Source organism: Hypanus sabinus, chromosome 19 (genome assembly GCF_030144855.1).
Source record: "Hypanus sabinus isolate sHypSab1 chromosome 19, sHypSab1.hap1, whole genome shotgun sequence".
Taxonomy (NCBI): Eukaryota; Metazoa; Chordata; class Chondrichthyes; order Myliobatiformes; family Dasyatidae; genus Hypanus; species Hypanus sabinus.
The window spans coordinates 6,234,684-6,252,042 of record NC_082724.1 but is presented as its reverse complement, the minus strand read 5'-3'; the positions used below and the strand labels follow the sequence as shown (position 1 = coordinate 6,252,042).

The 17,359-nt window shown below is 43.2% G+C and overlaps 1 protein-coding gene across 9 annotated transcripts in view; it reads right to left on the bottom strand.

Annotated features, from left to right (window-relative positions):
• LOC132377708 (MICOS complex subunit mic25-b-like) overlaps positions 1-17,359 on the bottom strand; it is a 700,497-nt gene that overhangs the window by 674,395 nt on the left and 8,743 nt on the right. For all 9 annotated transcript variants that reach the window (XM_059943952.1, XM_059943949.1, XM_059943946.1 and 6 more), the window contains exon 2: positions 6,428-6,503. In XM_059943952.1, the coding sequence (XP_059799935.1) occupies positions 6,428-6,503 (76 nt within the window). The remainder of the gene's footprint in view (positions 1-6,427; positions 6,504-17,359) is intronic.

The window sequence follows — 17,359 nt, the reverse complement described above, 5'->3', positions numbered from 1 at the left end:
TTTGTGAGTTGGAATACAGAGTTGGGAAGCGTATGAAACATAGAAAACCTACATCACAATACAGGCACTTTGGCCCACAAACTTGTGCCAAACACGTCCCTAGCTTAGAAATTACTAGGCTTACCTATAGCCCTCTATTTTACTAAGCTCCATGTACCTATCTAAAAGCCTCTTAAAAGACCCTATCGTATCCGCCTCCACCACCATTGCCGGTAGCCCATTCTATGCACTCACCACTCTGAGTAAAAACTTACCCGACATTTCCTCTGTACCTACTCCCCAGCACCTTAAACCTGTGTCCTCTTGCGACAACCATTTCAGCCCTGGGAAGAAGCCTCTGACTATCCACACGATCAATGCCTCTCATGATCTTGTACACTATCAGGTCACCTCTCATCCTCCTTCGCTCCAAGGAGAAAAGATCGAGTTCATTCAACCTATTCTCATAAGGCATGCTTCCCAATCCAGGCAACATCCTTGTAAATCACCTCTGCACCCTTTCTATGGCTTCCACATCCTTCCTGTAGTGAGGTGACCAGAACTGCGCACAGTACTCCAAGTGGGGTCTGACCAGGGTCCTATATAGCTGCAACATTACCTCTTGGCTCCTAAATTCAATTCCACAATTAATGAAGGCCAATACACTATACGCCTTCTTAACCACAGAGTCAACCTGCGCAGCTGCTTTGAGTATCCTATGGGCTCAGACCCCAAGATCCCTCTGATCCTCCGCACTGCCAAGATTCTTACCATTAATACAATATTCTGCCATTATACTTGACCTACCAAAATGAACCACTTCACACTTATCTGGGTTGAACTCCATCTGCCACTTCTCGGCCCAGTTTTGCATCCTATTAATGTCCCACTATCAATAGCCCTCCACACTATCCACAACACCTCCAACCTTTGTGTCATCAGCAAACTTACTGACCCATCCCTCCACTTCCTCATCCAGGTCATTTATAAAAATCACAAAGAGTAAGGGTCCCAGAACAGATCCCTGAGGCACTCTACTGGTGACTGACCTCCATGCTGAACATGACCCATCTACAACCACTCTTTGCCTTCTGTGGGCAAGCCAGTTCTGGATCCACAAAGCAATATCCCCTTGGATCCCATGCCTCCTTACTTTCTCAATAAAGCTTTCCATGGGGTACCTTATCAAATGCTTTGCTGAAATCCATATACACTAAATCTACTGCTCTTCCTTCATCAGTGTGTTTAGTCACATCCTCTAAAAATACAATCAGGTTCATAAGACATGACCTGCCCTTTTCAAAGCTACGCTGACTACTCCCAATCATATTATACCTCTCCAAATGTTCATAAATCCTGCCTCTCATGATCCTCTCCATCAACTTACCAACCACTGAGGTAAGACTCACTGGTCTATAATTTTCTGGCTATCTCTACTCCCTTTCTTGAATAAAGGAACAACATCCGCAACCCTCCAATCCTCCGGAACCTCTCCCGTCCCCATTGATGATGCAAAGATCACCACCAGAGGCTCAGCAATCTCCTCCCTCGACTCCCACAGTAGCCTGGGGTACATTTCGTCCAGTCCTGGCAACTTTTCCAACTTGATGTTTTCCAAAAGCTCCAGCACTTCCTCTTTCTTAATATCTACATGCTCAAGCTTTTCAGTCTGCTGCAAGTCATCACTACAATCACTAAGATCCTTTTCCATAGTGAATACTGAACCAAAGTATTCATTAAGTAACTCTGCTATTTCCTCCGGTTCCATACACACAAGTGTATGGTTAAGCACTTGGGTAGAAGAAATGACAGGATTGACTATTTTATAAATGGAGAGAAAATACAAAAAATTGAGGTGCAAAGGCACTTAAGAGTCCTTGTGCAGGATTCCCTAAAAGCTAATTTGCAGGTTGAGTATATAGCAAGGAAGACAAATGCAACGTTAGCATTCATTTCAAGAGGACTAGAAGGGTGTAATTTTGAAACTTTATCAAGCACTGGTGAGGCCTCACTTGGAGTATTGTGAACAGGTTTGGGCCCCTTATCTAGAAAAGGATGTGCCGAAACTGGAGAGGGTTCAAATGAGATTCATGAAACTGATTCCAGGATTGAACAGCTTGTCAAATGAATAGTGTTTGATGGCTCTGCACCTGTATTCACTGGAATTCAGAAGAATGAGGGGTGACCTCTTTGAAACCTATCAAATGGTGAAACACCTTGATACAGTGAATGTGGAGAAGATGTTTCCTATGGTGGGAGAGTCTAAGATCAGAGGACACCATCTCAGAATAGAGAGGCGTCTTTTAGAAAGGAAATGAGGAGTTTCTTTAGCCAAAGAGTGGTGTATCTGTGGAATTCATTGCCACAGGCAGCTGTGGGGGCCAAGTCTTTACACATATTTTAACCTTCACAGAGGTTAAAAGATTCTTGATTGGTCAGGTAAAGAAGGGAAATAGGGAATTTAGGCAGGAGTTTGGGGCTGAGAGGAAAACTGGATCAGCCGTGATGAAATGGTGGAGCAGACTTGATGGGCCAAATCACTTAGTTCTGGCCCCTAAATCTAATGGCCTAACTGTCCCCAACATCGAGGATATCTTCAAAAGGTGGTGCCTCAAGAAATGGGTATTCATCATTAAGGACCCTCACCACCCAGATCAAGCCCTCTTCTTAGAACTACCATCAGGAAGGAGGAGCACAAAGAGCCACACTCAACATTTTAGGAGTAGTTTATTCCCCCACTGCCAACTGATTTCTGCTGCTGCCTGCAGGACTTTGTACATTCTCCCAAATAACCACTTGTATTTCCTATGGGTGCTCCGGTTTCTTTCCACTGACCAAAGACAAAGGTTGATCATTGTAAATTTTCCCATGATTAGGCTAGGGTTAAGTAGGGGGTTGCTGGGCAGCATAGCTCAGAGGGCAAGGAGGGCCAATTCTGTGCTATATCTCGATAGGTAGATAAATAAATCAATCAATCAATATTTCTGAACTGTCCATAAACCCAAGAATACTATCTCACTATTCTTTTTTTGCACTACTTATTTATTATTATTGTAACTTGTATTAATTTGCTATGCTGTAGTGCTACACCAAAACTGTAGGTTTCAAGATATATGTCAATGCCAATAAACCTGAATTGCATTTCTGAAACAAGCCTTTTGCTGTACCTCAATACATATGACAATAAAAAACCAACTTGCCAACTTAATGAGAGAGCAGCCAGTTGCCTACGCCTGCTCCTATTTTGTATGGTTATGTTTGGGACAGCACAGAGTGGTTAGCACAATGCTTTATAGTACGGGTGATCTGGTCTCAATTCCCACCACTGCCTGTAAGGAGTTTGTATGTTCTCACCATGACCAAAAGGGTTTCTTCTGGATTTCATCCCACAGTCCAAAGACATACCAGTTGGCAGTGTTACTCCTGCAGCCCCCTCCTTTGTGAGAATCGCAAGATCACTATTGGGTTGGGTCAGGAGACCCAGGAAATGAGAGAGAGACGTGCAATATGTCTCGTTCCCTCGGCGATATAAAGCTACAGGACATGGCCATTGTCTCTGGAAAGCGAACTTGTGGATTGAAAATACTGTGCTACATGGAAGCCCTCAGGCAAAGTGGGCTGGTTGAGGGAGGGATTGCATCACCCTGAACCTGATTGACATCTGCAACCCTGCGAGTCAGGATAAAAGAGGGTCTGTGGGAACAGCCCCTCAGATGCACCAGAAGAAACGCTAGCGATCCCGTAATAGCGGAAGCCATTGGAAGGAGGCCACGTGCGTTCAGTTCCGTTTGCCTGGAACTGGTGGCTTGTACCACGGAAAACGGCTTTTAGCTAACAACGGGGAAACCAACTCCCCTTGACTCAAAGGACTGGCATCATAAAAGACCTAGGCAAGTTTAACCCGTCTCTCTCTTAAACCCAAAACTCTGCAGCTTGAACGAACTAACAGTGACTTTTATATTTCCATCGGACAATACATTATCCCCTAGACAACGATAGAGCTATTTCGTATTGATTATTATTATACCCGCGCTTTTAGATTTAGTATTGACGACGTATATTATCTGTCTGTTTGCATTAATCTTATTTTTGTGCCCCTTTATCAATAAATACTGTTAAAAATAGTACGATCAGACTTCAACGGACCTCTCTATCTTTGCTGGTAAGTGACCCAGTTACGGGGTTACGTAACAGTAGGCTTATTGGTCATTGTAAATTGCGCCATGATCAGGCTAGGATTAAATCAGGGATTGATGAGCAATGCAGTTTGAAGGCCAGAAGGACCTATTCCATGCTGTAACTCATTAAACAATAAAAATTTAAAAAAAGGTGTCAGCCCACTTTGGAATCAGAAGGTTTTTCATTGTCACCCATAAGGGATATGCATACTTTCTGGATCTACACACGAGCAGCAATATGGAAATGCCAAACTCACCACAGTGCCACCTTTTCAGATAAATTGAGGCTTATCCTGAATCAACCAGTCTTGCACAAATGATATTGTAACACTTTTAAGAGTGGGGAAATCTGCTGTACATCCCCAACATCCTAGTTAAATATTAATCTCTCAGCCAAAGATCATTAAATCAGTTGATCTTATTATCTCATCATTTACAGGATTGATCTGCGTGGAGGGCATACAAGATTTTTCACTGTACTTTGGTACGTGGCAATAATAAATCAATTTACCAATTTTGCATCTGCTGGAGAGTCAAAATTGTCTGTCCTGTGGTTGGAGGATTGTGCACGAGCGCCAGTGGGAGAAAGGAACAGGGCTTATTTTACTGTTAACAGAGAAACTCTGCACATACTGGAAATCCAAAACAACGGATTTGAAATACTGGAGGAATTTCAAAACTCAGCAGGTCAGGCAACATCTATGGAAACGAACAAACAGTTGATGTTTCCAGCTGAGACCCTTCTTCAGGACTGGAAAGGAAGGGGGAAGCTGCCAGAATAAAAAGGTGGAGGAAGGAGTTAAGCTAGGTGATAGATGAAGCCACATGGGTGGGAAAGGGAAAGGGCTGGAGAAGAAGGAATCTAATAGGAGAGGAGAGTGGACCACAAGAGAAAGGGAAGGAGGGGGGAACACAGGGAGAAGTGATAGGCAGGCAAGAAAAGGTATGAGGCCACAGTGGGGAAGAGGAAAAGAGGAGAGGGAGTGAAAATTATTTTCACCAAAAAATTATTTTTACCAAAAGGAGAAATCAGTATTCATGCCATCAGATTGTTTTACTATTGTTCTGTTGCTTTTTGCATTCTGTGCTGTTCTGCCATGCATAGTGGGCATGCTAAATTGGCACTGGAATGTGTGCTGACACTTGTGGGCTAACCCCAGCACATCCCTTGGTGTATTGGGTGTTGGCGCAAATAGCATTTCATTGTATGTTTTCATGTAAATATGATAAATAAACTTGAATCTTGAATCTTGTTTCATAAAGTAACTGTAGTTAATTACAAGAGAAACTACACTGCCAAAAATACTTCCACAGCTATAAAAAGCCTTGAGACAGACTGGGGTTGTAAGGGCAGGTTGTGTAAGTGCAATTTCCTACTTTATTGTATCTCAAAGCACCTGGTTTATAATGAATTATTCTGTAACTATTCACATCATTATAGAGGCTATTTATGCACAACAAAAGCTCATCAAAAGAAATGCTGTGACTATGCAAGTAGCAAGTAAATGAATAAGTTATACTCAGTGGTCATTTCATGAGGTACACCTGCTTATTAATGCAAATATCAAATCAGCCAATCATGTGACAGCAATTCAATGCATAAAAGCATGCAGGCATGGTCAAGAGGTTCAGTTGTTGTTCAGACCAAATGTCAAAATTGGGAAGAAATGTGATCTTAATAACTTTAACCATGGAATGATTGTTAATGTCAGATGGGGCGGTTTGAGTACCTCAGTAACTGTTGATCTCCTGGAATTTTCATGAACCACAGTCTCTAGAATTTATAAGGAATGGTGCAATAAACAAGAAAAAAAAACATCTAATAAGTGGCAATTCTGTGGGCACAAGTGCCTTGATAATAAGAGAGGTCAGAGGAGAATGATCAGACTGGGTCAAGCTGACAGGTAGGTGACAAATAACCTTTGGTTACAGCTATGGTGTGCAGAACAGCATTTATGAACATACCACATTCAAACCTTGAAATGGATAGGCTACAGCAGCAGATGATGTTGATGCATCTAACAGATGTGCCCAATAAAGCAGCCACTAAGTGTATGTGTTTAAGTGTTTGCTGTGAAGGACATCGCTATAAAGACAATCAGCCACTGTGCTTTCTTTTTATTATTGTATGTTAGATCTTTAATTTTCTGCTCAAGCAAATGCAGAGGCTTTTACGGTAATACACTTTCACTCTTAATAATGACATGAAGATTATTCACATCAATGCCACCAGCTTCTTACTGAAATCCCTCTGCCAATCTTTCACCTACCTGCAGAGATGGAGCTTGATGACTTTGACATTGGCTGGGGCAGGTCGTTCAATCTTGTGATAAGGTTGTCAGAGAGCTACAAAAACACAAAAGAGAGTTAAAGCAGCAATGTTCCATTCATAATACTTTCCCCAGAAACAATGCAGCTGCTATTGCTGGAACAAAACAGACCATCTTGACTAAAGTCCAAAATTAATATGAAAACACCAATTCACCATCCATCCCATCATCTAACCATCTACCCTCTCCTTCTCATCCTTGCTTCAAACTCACTCTTCAAACGCCCAAGATCATTATGTTCATTCAATTATAACTGTACAACACAGTACAGGCCCTTCAGTCCATGAGGTTCAGCCTTCTATTCTGAGGCTGTGCCCTCTGGTCCTAGACTCTGCCACTATTAGAAACATCCTCTGCACATCCACTCTATTAGGACTTTTAATATTCAGGACCAGAGCCATCAAACACTCCTAATACGTTAACTTTCTCATTCCCGGGATCATTCTCATGAACCTCCTCTGGACTTTCTCTCAGATGTCAGCACATCTGCTCTTAGATATGGGGCCCAAAACTGCTCACAATAGTCCAACTGTGGTCTATAAAGCTTCAGCATCAAGTTCTCAAGCACCTTTGCTCCATCCACAACAGGCGGGATTTCTTGGTGACCACCCATTCCCATTGCACAACATTGTGGGCCACAAGATCTGTACTGTGTTGTACTGTTCTAGAGATAATCCTTTTGCTGCTCTTAAGACCACTACATACAAGTCAGATTTTGATACTATCACCCATTCCGCTCCATAGAGAGCAATTCAGTCAATCCCTGTCCTTTCATTAATTCCTCATAAATTATTTTCCCTTGCACCTATCCTTTCAGAAGCCTTTACTAACTCTTGCATTCATCACTCTCAAAGGCAGAGAACTCCAGATCATCACTCATTAAAGTTTTCCCCCAGACTGCCTTTGTGTACAGAGGTAGCCATTATATTAGGTCCTCAAAGAGGAGCACAACCTTGTCATGGTTTGGAGGCTTGCGTGCCTCAATGACCCAGATAGCTACGTTGGCTAGAGTCAGGACTTTATGGTCACCCACTCCAAAAGAAGGTCAAAGGATAGATGCCAGACTAAGTGGTTCACCAGGTTTGGGGATTCAGCTCAGGGATAGCAAACATGACTGGTCAAACAAAATTGTTACAGAAACAGCAATGAAGAATCCTTCTACATCTGATTGTGATGGTATTCCTGAGACCCCACCCAGGACTGGCATGACCGACAGTGGTGAAAACCACGAGGAAGCTACTGACATGATGAAGGAAGCCCTGAACACCACCAGAGATGACCAACAGTGTAATGGGCAGTAAGTTTGTTTTATTAGGTACCTGCTTGTTAATGCAAATATCTAATCAGCCAATCATGTGGCAGCAACAACACATAAAAGGATGCAGACATGGTCAAGAGGTTCAGTTATTGTTTACTCTAAACATCAGAATGGGAAAAAAAAATGTGATCTAAATGACTTTGACCATGATTGATGGTGTTTGAGTATCTCAGAATCTGTTGATCTCCTTGGATTTTCAAGTACAACCGTCTCTAGAGAATCCAGTGACTGACATTTTTGTGGCTGGGTTTGAGTCGATCTCCTCGAAAAAGCGGCTCAGTTTGAATGGTTGCTCTCCCCAGTGCTCTCGGAGATGTTACTAAATTCCAAGATTTACAGATTCAGCTGTAGTTCATATTGGCCTCTTTCAGTTCTATGTCTTTTTTGTGTTCTCATCCATTATTTCTTGTTGCTGATTGTGGAGGGTTGAGGGCTTGACTTTCTTGTTGCTGTTTCTCCCTGTGGGTGATCTGTTAGTTTTTGTGTGAGGGAGGGGTTGGGGCTTGCACGTTTTTGTTTCTTTCTCATTTCATAGGGAGGGAATCGATGGCTTTTCTTTCAACTACTCTGGTTTTTCTGTACAGGCTTCCCCCGCAATCCGAAGGTAGAGCATTCCTATGAAACTGTTTATAAACAGAAATGTCGTAAAGCGAAGCAATTACCATTAATTTATATGGGAAAAATTTTTGAGCATTCCCAGACGCAAAGAAAAACCTACCAAATCATACCAAATAACACATAAAACCTAAAATAACACTAACATATAGTAAAAGCAGGAATGATATGAAAAATATACACCCTATATAAAGTAGAAATATTGTAGGTACAATGTAGTTTCACTTATCAAAATTGGGAAGACAGCGAGCCAAAATTGATTTGGAGAACAAAAAAACACGGCATGTACACGCATGCGCAAACGACTGCCCGCACAAGACTTCATGGTCATTGTAGTCTTTCTTGGGGTAAAAACACATATAAAGCGGGTGTCTTTTTGTCGTAAAAGCGAAAATCCTCTTTGGTTAGCGAAAACAGGTACCAATGTAGGTCTTTCATAACAGCGAGCTGTTGTAAAACAAAAGTTCTAAAAGCGGGGTACACCTGTACTTTGTGGCAATTCAGAGAAGACAAATCTCAGAGTTGACTTCTTCATGTATACTTGATTATAAAATGAATCTTTGAAAACACCTTGTTAATAACAGAGGTCAGAAGAGAATGCCCGGACTGATTCAAGCTGACAGGAAAGCGATATCAACTCAAATAACCACACATTACAAAGGCGGTGTGCAGAAGAGCCTCTCTGACTGCACAACCCGTTGAACCTTAATGGATGGACTACAGCAGCAGAAGACCATGAACATATACTCAGTAGCTACTTTATCAGGTACAGGAGGTAGCTAATAAAGTGGCCACTTAGTGTATTTTACATTTTACTTTAAATCTTTGTCTCCTGGTCCTTAAACTATCAGTTAATGAGGACAGGGTCTCTCCCCCCACCTTTATCTTAATTAAACCAGTCAGGATCTTGTCCAGCCTCAGCTTAGGATTGAAATCCTTTACTGTTGCAACATCTCTCTTTCCTGGTGTTTAATGTCTGTGAAATATGGCAAGAATCTGCCACATTTCTAGGTGGAGTTCAGCGACAACAAATTGCCTCCCGAATCCTTGCTTCTAATTACTATTCAGTCCACAGTCCAATTAATAGGAGACAGGTCTGGTGTTCAAACAGACAAAAGCCGTTCAACCAAATCAAAATCCAGACACAATCCTAACTAGAAAATAAAGCACAAATGAAACGGAGAGAAATATACGTAAATGCAATGACAAGGTTCATCTGCATCTGCAGCAAGTGACATTTATTTAGGCTTTGTGTTTTAAAGGTTTCAGCATCAGGTTTTAGGAAACTTCTAAACAACATGTGATTCAATTAAATTCTCACCACCAGCAGCGAAGAGTAAATTTTCCCTGACAACTGTCAAAAACAATGAGCTTTAAATAGCACCAGCAAAGGATTAGATTGAAGTGATTGTGAAAGTAATAGTCAGTTTTATGTGAGATGGTATAACATCTCACTCACCATTCATTACACTGAGTTTATTAAGCTTTGCAGTTCTGACCGAAAACTCTCAACAGTTCCTTTGGCCAATGTTCTTCAGAAACTATTAGTCAATATAGTTTAGTCCCTTCCACTATAAACTGATAGTTGGATAAGATTACACTGAGGTACCAAGATAAGAATGAGCAAGAAAGGAGTTTTTTTTTTGTGAATGCTCCTGTAACACATTGAAAGCTTTCACTGCTAATGTAATGGCCTCTCTGTAATGTTTCACTGCTAATGTAATGGTTTCACTGCAGCAGCAATGTTTGGGTTATGACTGGAGATAACGGGGCTTCAAATGTGGGGGCTATCCAATGAGAGAAATGTTGTTCTTTCTTGTGGGTCTGGAAGAGAGATTTGTGCGGTCTTTTGTCGGCAAGAGGAGAAGGAGGAAGACACGTGTGGAGAGAACTGGGAGACCACCGGACAGAGTGGACTGGGAGCGAGGGTCCAAAGGCTGGCAACGCTCGGAGGAGGTCGAGGGTTGATGAATGGCCATATTTGTGAGCTCCAACGTGCACTTTTGACTTTTCTCTTAAAACAGGCCCTTTTTCTTTTCTTTACTAACCCTATATTCAGATTAAGATTTATAAAGTTCAATCAGTTACTGTCTGATATTTTGTGGTGCGGATTTGTAACCGGGCAACACATCACACAGCATCCACACAAACAAGATTTCTCAGTTTGGCGGGGCCAGAAGTTGTCTTCCCCTAGACGAACACGTGCTGGCCGAGCCTGAGGGTTACACTACTTATACACTCAGTGGCCACTATATTCAGTGCACATAGTATGCAAATATCTAATCAGCCAATTATGTGCCAGGAATGCAATGCATAAAAGGATGCAGACATGGTCAAGAGATTCCGTTGTTCAGACCACACATCAGAAAGGGAAAGAAATGTGACAAATATGACTACTTTTTTAAATTTCTATTCAAAGATCAAAAGATCAAAGTTCAAAGTAAATACCACATACAACCCTGGGATTCTTTTTCCTTCAGGCATACTTAGCAAGTCTATACAGCAGTAACTGTAAGCAGGATCAATGAACAACAAATTACATATATACTTAATGTAATTAACACAATTTTTTCTCTATTATTATGTATTGCATTGTACTGCTGCCACAAAAACAACAAATTTCACAACATATGCCTGTGATATTAAACCTGATTCTGATTGTAAGTGACTTTGGAATAATTGTCGGTGCCAGATGGAGGGGGGGGGGGGGGTGTTGAGTCTCTCAAAAATTGTTGTTCTCCTGGGATTTTCACATCTTCTGGACTTTACAGAGAATGGTGTGAAAAACAAGAAACATTCAGTGAGCAGCAGTTCTGTAGGCAAAAACACCTTGTTAATGAGAGCAGTCAGAGGAGAATAGCCAGACTGGTTCAAGCTCCCAGGATGGTGAGAGTAACTCAAATGACCATGTGCTACCAGAATGATGTGCAGAAGAGAATTACTGATGCATAGCATGTCGAACCTCGAAATGGATGCAGACTACAAACATACATTCAGTGTATGATGTTATGTGCCTGTGATGCTGCTGCAAATAATTTTTACATTGATACAAAACACAAAATGCTGGCAGAACTCAGCAGGCCAGACAGCATCTATGGGAGGAGGTAATAATGATATTTCGGGCCGAAACCCTTCATCAGGAGTGAAGTAACATGGGATGGTTGAGGGGGGATAAGAAGTGGGGGGTGGGATAAAGTAGAGAGCTGGGAAGTGATAGGCTGGAGGGAAATGGGCTAGTGGGAAGGTGGAGAATTATGGGAAATAAAAGAGAAAGAAAGGTAGGGCTGGGGAGAGAGATTATAGTGATGAGGGAAAAGAGAGAGAAAGAGAACCAGACTAAAATAATAGATAGGGATGGGGGTAAGGGTGGGGGGCAGGGATATCAACGGTCAGTGAGTTGGATGTTCATGCCGGCAGGAAGGAGGCTACCTAGGCAAGAGATAAGGTATTGCTCCATCGACCTGCGTGTGGCCTCATCTTGACGGTAGAGGAGGCCATGGACAGACATGTCAGAGTGGGAGTGGTCTGTGCAATTGAAGTGTGTGGCCACAGGGAGATCCCACCACTGCTGGAGGACCAAGCGCCGGTATTCGGCGAAACGGTCTCCCAGTCTGCGGCGGGTCTCCCCAATGTATAAATGCCCACATCGGGAGCACCGGATACAGCATATCACCCCAGCTGACTAACAGGTAAAGTGGTGCCTCACCTGAAAGGACTGTCTGGGGCCTGGGATGGTGGTGAGGAAGAAGTGTGGGGGCAGGTGTAGCATTTCTTCCGTTTGCAGGGATGAGTGCCCGGAGGGAGGTCCGTGGGGAGGGATGGGGGGGAATGAATGGACAAGGGAGTCGCGTAGGGAGCGATCCCTGCGGAAAGCCGAGAGTGGGGGGGGGGGGGGGGAGGGGAAGATGTGGTTGGTGGTGGGATCACGTAGGAGGTGGTGGAAGTTACAGATTTTGCATTGTATCTGTAGGCTGGTAGGGTGATAGGTGAGGACCAGGGGGACTCTACCCCTGGTGGGCTGGCGGGGGGATGGGGTGAGTGCAGAGTTGATAGTGGACGAAGAGAAGCCTCTTTCTTTAAAAAAGGAAGACATCTCCTTTGTCCTAGAATGAAAGGCCTCATCCTGAGAGCAGATGCGGCAGAGGCGGAGGAATTGAGAGAAAGGGATAGCATTTTTGCAAGAGACAGGGTGAGTGAAGGAATAGTCTAGGTAGCTGTGGGAGTTAGTAGGTTTGTAGTAGACGTCAGTGGATAGGCTGTCTCCAGAGATAGAAACAGAAAGATCTAGAAAGGGGAGGGAGGTGTTGGAAACAGACCAGGTGAATTTGAGGGCAGGGTGAAAGTTGGATGGGAAGTTAATGAAGTCGACAAGCTCAGCATGCGTGCAGGAAACAACACCGATGCAGTCGTCGATATAACGCAAGAAAAGAGGAGGACAGATACCGGTGTAGGCTTGGAACATAGATTGCTCCACATGGCCGACAAAAAGGTAGGCATAGCTAGGACCCATGCGGGTGCACATGGCCACACCTTTAGTTTGCAGGAAGTGGGGGGAGCCAAAGGAGAAATTGTTAAGGGTGAGGACTAATTCCGCAAGGTGGAGAAGAGTGGTGGCAGAAGGTGACTGGCTGGGTCTGGAATCCAGGAAGAAACGGAGAGCTTGGAGACCTTCCTGGTGGGGGATAGAGGTATATAGGGACTGGACTTCCATGGTGAAAATGAGGCGGTGGGGGCCAGGGAACGTGAAATCTTTGAAGAGATGTAAAGCATGGGAAGTATCACGGACATAAGTGGGAAGGGATTGAACAAGGGGAGATAAAACAGAGTCGAGATAGGCAGAAATGAGTTCAGTGGGGAGTTACATTGAGTTGGCTGTAAGGAGTCTGTACTTTCTCTCCGTGACCATATGGGTTTCCCCCAAGTGCTACGGTTTCCTCCTGCATTCGAATGACACGTGTTAGGGTTAGTGTGTTGTGGGTATGCGATACTGGTGCTGGGAGAATGGAGACACTTGTGGGCTTCCCACCACAAACCTCAGAACACATTGGTCATTGACAAAAATAATGTACTTCACCAGATGTTTCAATGTACATGTTACAAATAAAAATTATTTTTCTGCTTTCTGCCCCCTCCCTTTCCAGTCCTGATGAAGGGTCTCAGCTTGAAATGTCAATTGTTTATTCCTCTCCACAGCTGCTACCTGAAATGTTGAGTTCTAACAGAATTTAACGTTTGAGGCTAATCTTGATCTTTATCTTGTCCTTCTGACAATACAGATATATACACGTGAATATTAATTAATTGGCTTGGCACAACATTGTGGGCCGAAGGGCCTGTTACTGTGTTGTACTGTTCTATGTTCCTTTCTATGAGAAAAGATGAAATATGAAGGTAAGTTAGCAAATATTATAAAGATGATACCATAAATTTTTTTCAGATATACAAAACATAAAAACGTGGAAAACCTACAGCACAATACAGACCCTTCGGCCCACAATGCTGTGCCAAACATGTACTTAACTTTAGAAATTGCCTGGGGTTACCATAGCCCTCTATTTTCCTGAGCTCCATGTACCTGTCCAGGAGTCTCTTAAGAGACCCTATTGTATCCGTCTCCACCACCATCGCCAGCAGCCCATTCCACACACTCACCACTCTCTGCGTAAAAGACTTACTCCTGACATCTTCTCTGTACCTACTTCCAAGCACCTTAAAACTGTGCTCTCTCATGTTACCCATTTCAGCCCTGGGAAAAAGCTTCTGATTATCCACAAGAACAATGCCTCTCATCATCTTATACACCTCTATCAGATCACCTCTCATCCTCCATCACTCCAAGGAGAAAAGGCTGAGTTCACCCAACCTATTCTCATAAGGCATGCTCCCCAGTCCAGTCAACATCCTTGTAAATCTCCTCTGCACCATTTCTATAGTCTCCACATCTTATTCCAAGAGGGGTCTGATGAGGATCATATATAGCTGTAGCATTACTTCTTGGCTCTTAAATTCAATCCCACAGTTGATGAAGGCCAATGCACCGTATGCCTTCTTATCCACATAGTCAACCTGCTCAGCAGACTTGAGTGTCCTATGGACTTGGACCCCAAGATCCCTCTGATCCTCCACTCTGCCAAGAGTCTTACCATTAATACTATATTCTGACATAATATTTGACCTACCAAAGTGAACCACCTCACACTTATCTGGATTTAACTCCATCTGCCACTTCTCAGTCCAGTTTTGCAACCTATCGATGTCCCGCTGTAACCTCTGACAACCCTCCACACTATCCACAACACCTCCAACCTTTGTGTCATCAGCAAGTTTATTAACCCATCCCTCCACTACCTCATACAGGTCATTTATAAAAATCACGAAGAGTAAGGGTCCCAGAACAGATCCCTGAGGCACTCCACTGGTGACCAACCTCCATGAAGAATTTGACCCATCTACAACCACTCTTTGAACTTTGAATGGGCAGCATCCGTTGAAAGGAGCTGCCCGACCTGCTGAGTTCATCCAGCTTTTTTGTAGGTTTTGATTTGACCACAGCATCTGCAGTGTACTTTGTGTTTACAACTACTCTTTGCCTTCTGTGAGCAGGCTAATTCTGGATCCACAAAGCAAGGTTCCCTTGGATCCCATGCCTACTTACTTTCTGAATAAGCCTTGCATGGGGTACCTTATCAAATGCCTTGCTGAAAATCATATACACTACATCTACTGCTCTACCTTCATCAACATGTTTAGTCACATTCTCAAAAAATTCAATCAGATTCATAAGGCACTTTGACAAAGCCATGCTCACTATCCCTAATCATATTATACCTCTCCAAACGTTAATAAATCCTGCCTGTCAGGATCTTTTCCATCAACTTACCAACCACTGAAGTAAGGCTCACTGGTCTATAATTTCCTAGGCTATCTTTACTCCCTTTCTTGAATAAGGGAACAACATCTGCCACCCTCCAATCCTCTGGAACCTCTCCCACCGCCATTGATGATGCAAAGATTATTGTCAGAGGCTCAGCAATCTCTTCCCTTGCCTCCCACAGTAGCCGGGGGCACACTTCATCTGGTCCTGGAGACTTATCCAACTTACTTTTTTAAAGCTTCCACACACATTCTTTTTTCATGTCTATATGCTCAAGCTTTTCAATCCGCTGTAAGTCAAATAGAGTAAAAGAGATATCACAGTGGATAATGGAACACTGGAAAATTATATTGGAGTTATTAATGGTGGACAAAGAAACGGCAGACAGACTGAATAATTATTTTGCGTCAGTCTTTACTGAGGAAGAGACTAACAGTATTCCAGTGATTCAAGGGGGCAGAAGTGAGTTTATTTGCTATTACTAAGGAGAAGGTACTTGGGAAACTGAAAGGTCTAAAGGTAGATAAGTCATCTGGACCAAATGGACTACATCCCAGGGTTCTGAAAAAGGTGATGAGACTTCCGTCAGTCAGGATCGACTATGGATGCTGCATCCTAGCTATCTTGATATGCAGGCCAGGACAGCACAATATGGATAGCAAGCTGTTGCCCATGTAGCAAGCTCCCCCTCTCCACACAGCTAATGAACGGCAGAGACTGACACAGTTTGGCACCAGTAGCATCATAGGAGCTGTCAGTCAGTGTAGAACTCAATATAGCACTACCTCAGGGATTCCAGCTCCAGATTTTTCCCTTCGGGATTTGTTCCCGAAGCCTTCACCATATATGGGTATAGCTGCAAGGCAGCGAAGGTTTGCAATCAGTTTTTTTTCTCCAAGATGAACTGCCAATCATGGTTGACTGGTTTTAAGGTGCCAGTAACCTGCTTTTGCCCCTTCTCCCGTCAGTAAAAATGGTTCCGCCAGGCTTGGTAGCTAAGCCACATATGAAGGCCAGGAGCTGGACTTGAGGATACTTGAGGCACATGCCATTGGAAGCATTTAATAGGTAGTGGGAGCTTGTCCCCATTAACACCCCTGATGCAACAACCTTTAAGATGATGCAGAGGGGATGCTGAGCTGAACCATCAGTTGGTTTAAAGAAGCATGGTTTTCAACTCCTAATACCAACTATCTCACTGGTCAATGTACAGTCTTTGGTAAATAAGATTGAAGATCTCAAAGATAAGGTACTGTACCAGAGGAACATTAGGATCACTTGCATCTTTTGTTTCACAGAATCTTGGGTAAACCCTGTTGCTCCGGACACAGTGATTCAGATTGATAGGTTCACAATACACCACCAAGATAGGACCTCCGAGTCTTTCAAGGGCAGGGGAGGAGAAGAATGCTTCATGATCAACACTTTGTGGTGCACAAATGTGGAAATGTTGTCCCAGTCCTGTTCACTATATCTGGAACACCTCACGATCAAGTGTCGTCCCCAATTTACCTGCCACATGAGACTTCTGCGATCATTTTGATGTTGGTGTACGTTCCACCAAAGGCTAGTGAAAAACAGGTTGTTGATGAACTGAGCAATGTAACCAACAAGCAAGAAACAGCACATACTGATGCCTTCCCCATCATTTTGGAGGACTTTAACCAGGCCAGATTGAAAAAGTCACTGAATAATTATTACCAACAAATTACTTGTAGTACCAGAGGAAACAACAGACCGGACCACTGTTACGCCACCATCAAGAAAGCCTACCATGCTATTCCCACGCTGCATTTTGAAAAATCTGATCACCTAGGTGTACTTCTATCCTGAGTATAGGCAGAACTGAAATCCGCAGCATCAGTAGTGAGGATCAAGAAGGTATGGACAAGGGAGGCACAGGAACACTTACAGGACTGCTTTAAATTGGTTGACTGGACTGTATTCAGGGATTCACCTTCGATTCTGTATGAGTACGCCACAGCTGACACTGACTTCATTAAAATCTGTGTGAATGAGTGTGTACCTATGAGAACTTACCGGACATACCCAAATCAAAAGCCGT